This window comes from Volvox carteri (assembly GCF_000143455.1).
Source record: "Volvox carteri f. nagariensis unplaced genomic scaffold VOLCAscaffold_13, whole genome shotgun sequence".
NCBI classification, from domain to species: Eukaryota; Viridiplantae; Chlorophyta; class Chlorophyceae; order Chlamydomonadales; family Volvocaceae; genus Volvox; species Volvox carteri.
The window spans coordinates 1517054-1525331 of record NW_003307556.1 but is presented as its reverse complement, the minus strand read 5'-3'; the positions used below and the strand labels follow the sequence as shown (position 1 = coordinate 1525331).

General features: G+C 56.7%; 1 protein-coding gene across 1 annotated transcript in view; it reads right to left on the bottom strand.

The window, feature by feature from the left end:
* VOLCADRAFT_120738 (uncharacterized protein) overlaps positions 1-7969 on the bottom strand; it is a gene marked incomplete at its 3' end in the record, with an annotated part of 13606 nt that extends 5637 nt beyond the window's left edge. Inside the window, exons 1-12 of the mRNA XM_002949137.1 lie at positions 7757-7969; positions 7482-7565; positions 7211-7361; positions 6698-7029; positions 5117-5359; positions 4427-4543; positions 3264-3530; positions 2419-2644; positions 1845-1900; positions 1375-1440; positions 710-814; positions 155-486 (exon numbers count right to left, since the gene is read on the bottom strand). Coding sequence (XP_002949183.1) covers positions 155-486; positions 710-814; positions 1375-1440; positions 1845-1900; positions 2419-2644; positions 3264-3530; positions 4427-4543; positions 5117-5359; positions 6698-7029; positions 7211-7361; positions 7482-7565; positions 7757-7882 — 2105 coding nt within the window. The 5' untranslated portion in view covers positions 7883-7969. The remainder of the gene's footprint in view (positions 1-154; positions 487-709; positions 815-1374; positions 1441-1844; positions 1901-2418; positions 2645-3263; positions 3531-4426; positions 4544-5116; positions 5360-6697; positions 7030-7210; positions 7362-7481; positions 7566-7756) is intronic.
* Positions 7970-8278: the final 309 nt, after the last annotated feature.

The following is an 8278-nucleotide window of genomic DNA, read 5'->3' as shown; positions in this document are numbered from 1 at the left end:
GGGGGAGGCGGGGGCGGGTGGGAAAGGAACCGTCAGGACAGCGCAGTGACTATCGTCGCTTACGCAGTTGACAAGCCGAATAAGCAGATGCTGGATGGGTGGGTGGGTGAGCAGGTTCCAGGTGGGGCATGCACCGGGCGCCTCTACAGCCCACCAACAACTCCCTGCCTGAGGATAGTAGCCTCCGAACGGCACGACGGGGTCGCCTAGGCCGGTGACGTTGCCCTGGTTGTTGAGGAGCAGGTGCTTGGGCGGGTACTGCGCGCAGGGTGACAGGTAGGACGCCAGGAACCAGGCGCTGGCTGTGAGCGCCGCGAGCAGCAGGACCTCCGTGATGCGGCGCGCGGGCTTGGTGGGCGGGATGAAGCGGCGGCGGAGGCGCGTGACGGCGTTGTTAAGCACCACCATGGCGGCCCCTAGCAGCCCACCCAGGAGCCCCACGAGGGCGAAAATAGGGATCTCCCAGGAATAATACCACAGACGGGTCTGGGGGGCCGGGGGGAGGTTTTTCGGGGGGAAAAGGGGCGAAAAACACACACGCACACGTGTGTGTGGTTCCGGCAGCTCAGGAGAAAGCGGACCAGCAGCGGTGTGGCACAATGACAAGGGATGATAGGTGCCCGCACTCCGGATCGATTAATGGAGCGTCTGGCGGTGAGAGGGCGCCCCAGTCCAGCCACACCCTGCCCAAGCACACGCACGCACGCACATTTTCCGGCACTTGGCTGAGCAGCACGAAGGCCTGTTTGGCGGTCATGGCGGTCTTGTATAGCGAGGAGCCCTGGCTGAAAGCCGCCTGGAGCAGCGCGTTCACCTGCGAGGCGTGTGTGGGTGCACGAGTGGAACGATGGAACAAGAGAAACGGGAAGAGGGCCCACCAGAATTGTGCCGTAAGGCCCCCTGTTAATTATACCGCAAAACGTTAGTCCGGGTCATATGATGGCGCGCAAAGGAAGAGTGCACGGCATCTCGAATGCATTTGGAGCGCCGAGAGTGCATCACACTCGGGTGCCACCGTAGAAACGCCGATAGATACGCCGGCGATAGGCCCCCGCACACAATAGGTCCCATCGCACCCCATCGTTTTCATGCGGCATCAGCCACTTTCCAGGAGACACATAGCACTGAGGCTGGTCGTTTAAGCTCCGAAGCTCCAAAGCTCCCCCCCCCGACCTGACCCCGCGAGGACGGCCTTACGGAGGACACCCATACCACGAGACCCCCGGGCTAGCTGGAAGATAGGGGAGGACATGTGGTCATATACATCACATTGCCCTCATGACGAGGTTCCCGATCCCGTGCATGGTGTCGGGATGTGCGAAGATGCGTTGAGAACAACAAGCAGAACCCGCGGGGCCTGCAGTCCCAACTCACGTACACGGCGATGCCCGCGGACAGGAACGCGTGGCTGAGCATGTTGAAGTTGTAGTAAGATGCGCCCTTTTAAGTGGGAAGTAGCAGCAGGCAGGGCGGGGCGTGGGTGTGTGGCCGGACAACGTTCTCGAGCGGTGATGGTGGGAACAACATGGTGGTGGATATAGCTAATCTCTCTCCCTCTCCCTCCCTTTCTCTCTCCCTCCCTCCCTCCCTTCCTCACTTACTCCCTCTCTCTCTCTTCCCCCGTTACCTTCTTACTCTACCTCTTACCCTTAGCCCCTTCACATCGCACATTGGCACATCGCTCCCTGAACTCAACCATCCAAAGCACCTTTTTTACCCCTTTCCTTCCTCAACCCCCTTCCTTCCTCATCTCCCCTTTCCTTCCTCAACCCCCTTCCTTCCTCATCTCCCCCTTCCTTCCTCGCCCTGTTGCGTACTACGACCCCTCCACAAATGCAACCCACCTGCTCGACGCTGAACAAGATACCGCCGATAGGAGCCGCGAATGCCGACGCCACTCCTGTTTTCAACACAGCGACAACAACACGGTCAGCTGAAACTACCTCGCCTACTCAACAGCCCCCGTCTGGACCACCTAATCCCTGGCCAGTCCCCCGACCATTCCACGACCACGCTGAACCGTAATGCACTTCGCGTGGGTTGAGAGCAGTGCTGCTGGCAATGAGCATTCTTGGACTTTATTTTTCTTATTAACATTTACAATCCGGGCCTCTCGAAGCCGTGTGGGCGGAAATCGGCTGCGGCACCTGACTGCGGGAAGTTGTAGCTTAGATGCGGCAGGAGCGAAGCGAGTATAGCCGCTAAGCTAAGTTATGTACAGCAGCCGTACGGCTTGCCAAAAAATTCGACTTTGTTACTTCAGCTGACAGCTCCATAGTTCCGGCATTCTGCTACACTATTGGAGCTTATTGTTGCTCTCACAGGCCAGACGAGCAGCTTTATACAGTTCAACCCTCCCTCCTCAGGCAGCCAGAGGAGGCGACCAGAGCCCGGAGAGCCCGAAACCCTCCCACTCACCTGAAGCCGCGCCCGCAGCCACGTAGTCTCTGTGGCTAACCGCCGACTTGAAGTAGCGACCGAAACGCGTGTGTAGCACCGCCCGCAGATGCCCCTTGGTCGCCCGGGTGAGGGAGGTGGACCCCAGGTGACCCACTCCGCCGCCGATGATGGCGCCCACGTGGGTGAAGGGACCTTCCTTCCCCACGATCAACCCGGAGGCCACGGAGAGCACCACACCGAACGACTGGCGCACAAGAGGGGCCCGAGGGTTGGTGAGGTCAACTTGGGGTTTAAAGAGATTGGGGGTAGACACAGAGAGAGATAAACGATATCGTTATAGCGGATACGTCGGTTTAGCGGATGTGGTGGCAATTCAGGAAGAGCGAGCCAGAGGCACACACATACACACACAGACAAACATGCACGTGCGGGGAAATGGCGCGCCGTTCAGAGGTTGGCTGAGGAGCAGGGGGATTCATCCCCCTTGTGCCAGACGGCGGGACGAGGGTTATGGGGCTATGCGTCAGGCGTTGCGAGCGGAAGGGAAGGGAAGGGAAGGGTGCGTTGCGGCAAACGCAGAAATCTGGTCAGGCCACCAGGGCATGGACCCGAGAGTCCGACGTGTAGTTCTGCGGCTACAGCCCGCGGCTCTGGTTATATAGTTCGAACTATCATCATATGATATATTGGTCCTTCTCTTCCAATTCCATTGCCCTTTCCACCTCCAACCTCCCACCCCAGGGACCCGGGACCCCTGCAACCGCTAGACCCCCCCCCTGTAATCCCCCCCCTGTAATCCCCCCCCTGTAATCCCCCCCCTGTAATCCCCCGCATGTAATACCCCGCATGTAATCCCCACTGACTTTGGCGAGGAAAGTCCGCACGGTCAGCAGTCCGGGCACGTGAATGCCATTTAGGTAGCAGCGGATCTCCGGAATGCCACTGCCGGCTGCTTGCGGGCTCACGTAACTGCCCAGCAAAGCCCCCACCAGCGCGTAGAGCAGAGAGAAGGACAGATAGACGAGGTAGCTGGCAATGCCGGTGGTCTCGCGGGACTGAATCACCCGCAGGGTGGTCTCGAACTTGGCGCGGTTGAGCCAGTTGATGCCCTGGTTGAAAAGGAAGCCGACCTGGGGGGTGATGAGGCAAAGATGAGGCTGAAGGGTGAAGGGTGCAGGACCCGTTGCAAACTAAAACGGGAGGAGAGCAGTTGCGGTGGCGAGGTTGCGGATAATAAGTAAGCTATCGCGACACATGGGACAGGGAAGGGTGGAGGTATGGGCATGATCATGATCATGGGTAGCCGCAACGGCAGCATCTGCGGATGCGAAAGGCCCCCGGGTACGGACGTAAAGCCCCCATGCCGCGATCCTGGCGGACTGTAGCTGCCTGCCGGAGCTCATCACGTTATCAACTTCCCACAGCGAACATCGCAACACTTCAGGGGCCGCTGTCGCACGACTCCGGTGGAAGATTACTCCATCCCAGGTGCCAACAGGACTACATGAATGAGGGCGAGGGGGTAGTAGAGGCGGAGGTAGAGGGGGAGGTAGCGGGGGAGGTAGAGGGGGAGGTAGAGGGGGAGGTAGAAGGGGAGGAGGAAAGACGAACCACGAACGAGTGAAGCTGCTGCAAGGAAAGAGTGTACAAGAAGCAGAGCTCGAGGGGGAGGGCGAGGGGGAGGGCGAGGGGGAGGGCGAGGGGGAGGGCGAGGTAGAGGTAGAGGTCGCGGGCGAAGGCGCGGGCGCGGGCGAGGGCGAGAGGGAGAGGGCGAGAGGGCGAGGGGGAGAGGGAGAGGGGGAGAGGGAGAGGGCGAGAGGGAGAGGGGGAGAGGGAGAGGGAGAGTGGGCGAGGGCGAGGGGGGGAGATCCCCAACCACGGAGATCCCAGACAGTATCTGACCATAGCAGCAGTACGACAGCAGCAGCGCCGCGGAACGACTCCGATAATCCCCTCACGACCCGACCCCGTACATCACGTGCCCTCCCGCCTGGGCACCCCCCGGGGCCCAGGCCCCCGAACTCACGATCCCGTTGAGCACTCCAATGACCAGCGACAACAACCAGGAGAAGGCCTTATCCCAGCGGAACTGGCTGTCAGTGGTGTTGAGGATCAGCGACCGCCGCAGGTCGGACTCCTCAACCTGGGCAGCAGGAGAGGAACCCGGGGGTGGGCCGAGGGAAGTGAAGACAGGGACAGGGGCGGTTTGGGGATCAAGGGACTAACGACAGGGCATGCAGTGTGAGGCCGGCAGGTACACACGGGTTGAGGTGCCTGGTGCTAGGAGTGCCACAATGTACACGGGATGTGACGAACGGGAGCCACACGCTTGCGGGGAAAAAACAGGATTGCGGGAAGGGAAGGCAATAGCATTCCCCCCTTTTCGCATGCGGTGGCCGTAAGTGCGCTAAGGCAAGTGGCGCGAAATAGATAAAGGCCCATGCAACGAGGTGAGGCGCAGCTGTGGGAAGCCGCGATTGCAAGCTGTACTTCTACTGCTGTCGCCAGTCCCTTCGGAGCCGCTTGTGGCTGTGGGATAAAGTTTTTAATGAGTTTCTCTGAAACAGATAAGCTGACTTGTTCTTCTCGTTATGTTCCGCCTTCGCAATGGATCGTAGTGGCCGCACCACTGTTGCGCCTCTTTCCCCTCGAGGCGCTGAGCTCGGTTTTATGGCGCGCCATCAGCCGGGCCTTCTCCCCACACACATCATCTTACCGCATAGTCATTAGCCCGGTACAGAGGGAACTTAGACAGCAGGGTTTCAGCCTCCTGCAACCGCCTCTTTGCTTCCCGGATATCGCGTTCGGCGGGCAGGAGGTTCGCCGCGACATCCGCAGCAGGAGCACCCGCTGGAGCTACCGTTGGTGCTTGTCCCATACTTCTGACAGCGCCGCTTGTCGCGATGGCGGCAACGGTGGCCGCGTTGCTGCCGTTACCAACGTCCATCCTGAGACCACCCTACGCCCGACCGCTCACAACTCCCGGAAGTAGTAGATGTGAAATCATACCATGCAAATTAATATGGAAAATTATTGCCGCGCATAGGATGATACTAAGGAAATAGGAGAGTAGACTTGTCGGTGGGCGACCTCATCGAGGCCACCTGCTCAAAGGAATGTCACTTGCATTTAGGCAGTTGGGTTGCTCACAGCCAGTTGATCGCTAATCCCAGTCGACTGTTTTCTCACACAATTTCAGGGCAAACCGTATGGTAGGGACGTCCGGCCCCATGTCGCAATCAGTCTGCACATTCATATGTTTCGTATCTTCAGCAAACATGGATGCACTGATGGTTACAGCCCTGTTCGTGCCGGCATTTAGGCTTAACTGCTGCTCGATTACACTTTCGAAACCAGATGCTGAGTCACGAGTTCGCCGATTGGTGCGGGAGGCGTTCCTTGGAGCGATGTACTCGACCCGATCGGCGTCCACTGTTATGATTGCATACCGATTGGTATGTTAGAGTTCTGCCTCAGTTCACACTTCGGTCGTCAACGTTGACCTAGTGTGTTTTCCGATCATGGACAGCTGAGGGAAGGAAGGAGCACAAGGACAACATCTACAGCTCCGTTTTACACATTACATTTCCGGTGCCCCTACTTTTGACGCTTGCAGGTTACGCACCCTTAAAAAATTGCAACCTGGTCCAGTTTTGCAATTGGTTAGCGGGAATTTGTGCGTGGAGGTCTCGTGCGGTTTTTCATTAATGGTGCTTGTTCATTGTTCGGGAACGCCAAAGGAAACAACTTTGGACTCTACTTGGACCCAGCCGGTACGCGCAATCAACGGAAGCCATGCATTAGAAGTTGCGACAATTCGGTTTAGTGAAAGAAGCATTGGATTGGGTGACGCTAAGATTAACTGATTAGCCGAAGCCACGTTTTTGATAGGAGAACAACTTCGTACTGTCCGTAAGGTGAAGTCTTTGGAGTTGTACATGGCGCCATTTGGCGACCGCTGCATGGAAAATGCATCCACCGTTACACCAAAGTTATGTTTGCGTCTCATGCTATCATTTCGGCAGCCTATTACGGAGCTCAATAGCGAGCGGACAGACTAGGGCCATAGGGCCCAGTAACAGCGGACGAGCATTGGCGCGCCTAGCTACATTACCCTGACACGTTCAACTCGCCGACAAACCAACTGTCTGCACAACTTATTACTTCATCAACAACCTGAATCCCGAATGCCATATGAAATTAAAGAAGTCATGCACCATGCTATACATTTGGCATCGTCCTTAATGAATCACGAGCGAAGCGCCGAACAAAGTCTTCATGGCAGACCTTACTGCACCTCAACCGCAACGGCAGACTGTGGCTCCTCAGCTGCGGGGGCTGCCGGGGCTTCCACGTCGGCAGTAACGGCTGGCTCAGCCGCAGCCTCGGCGGGCTGGGCGGCCGTCGGGACAGCTGTAGCAAGCTCGACAGCGGGAGTCTCGTCCTTGGAGGCTTCCTTGGGCGCTGACTTAGCAACCGGGGCAACAGCGCTCGGGTCATAACCAACAAGGATGATGGAAACTGCCTGGAAGAATGCGGTGATGATGCAGCCGGCGATCATAGTGCGCACGCGATCGCGAGCAGGACCGCTCTGCCACTTGGGAACGTCGACGATAGAAAGGAAGGCATCTGAAAGACATTAAACCGGGCGTGGACAGATGTACTTGTAAACATGTCGGAACGCGGCGAAACGAAGATAAAGCTGGTGTTCATCGTACAGAAAGCTAGCCATAGCTCTTGGCAACAGCAAACAAGCAACCATGTGTAAACTTACAGTTCTCGTAAAAATCTAATGAACCTTGAGCCTTACCGGTCATGTTAATAGTGAGTAGATTGGCGACGACGAGAAGTCCCAGCACAGCGCCGCGACGGCCAGCCAAAAAGCCATGTGCAGCGGTCCATGCGCCATAGACGGCGGTGAGGAAGCTCAGCACCGTGATGAACCAGTAGTAGCGGTAAAGCTGCAAGAAATACAACGAGAAGCACGCGTCTGATGTATGTTCCAACTCTTCGTGGAACTATTAGAAGTTGAACTGCTTTAGAAAGAGTTCTCCGCGAAGCGGTTCTGCATCGACACAGACCTTCTTGCAGCCAAGCACAGCTCCGGAAAAACCTGAGATCCCGGAAAGGAGCGAAGGGTCCTCGAAGCGGCACTGGTTTTGAATCTGCGGGTTCAGTTGACGGCCAGCAGGGACTCAGTCAACGCCATGGTCGTTAGCACCAGCTGTAAACAGGGACTATGCACACTAACACCATTCTATCCGAGCTTCAACATCACTGGTCAGGAATGATATTGTGAATTCCGTTACGCTTTCATCATTGTGCGGCGGAGATAAACAGTTCAAGACGCCCTTACCGAGCCCAAGCTTGCGAAGATAATGACGGTAGCCGCAATGGTTCCTGCCAAAGACCACAGAATGTTCCGAGTATGTGGGTCACTGACACGCTTAACCGAAAATGTGAAGCCGCATGAGACGTCCATTTCGATGGAGTGGTGACTTGGTCAAAGTTGGTCAGGAAAGCGACAAGCTAGTATTGTTAATTCAGATGTTGTTGGAGTAACGGTCAGAGGTGGCATAGAGAACATGACGGGAGAACACCTTAAGTTGACGGTAATTTTTGTAGTGACCGTACACTCTGGATCCATCCTGCCACAGCGCACAGCCAATGTGCTCATGCCCCAGGCGTTCAGACAAGTGGCAAAGCGGACTAAACCTTTTAGCGCAATAGAGGATTTATCTAATATTTTCTTTACCCAAGGCTAAGGAAACGGGACCATACTCAGGAATTTCCTTTGCGCACGCTGGCCTTTGCTGGATTGCAAGCACAAGGCAGACACTAAAAGGTTTGCTGCTAACGGAGAACCTCTTTGGTACCT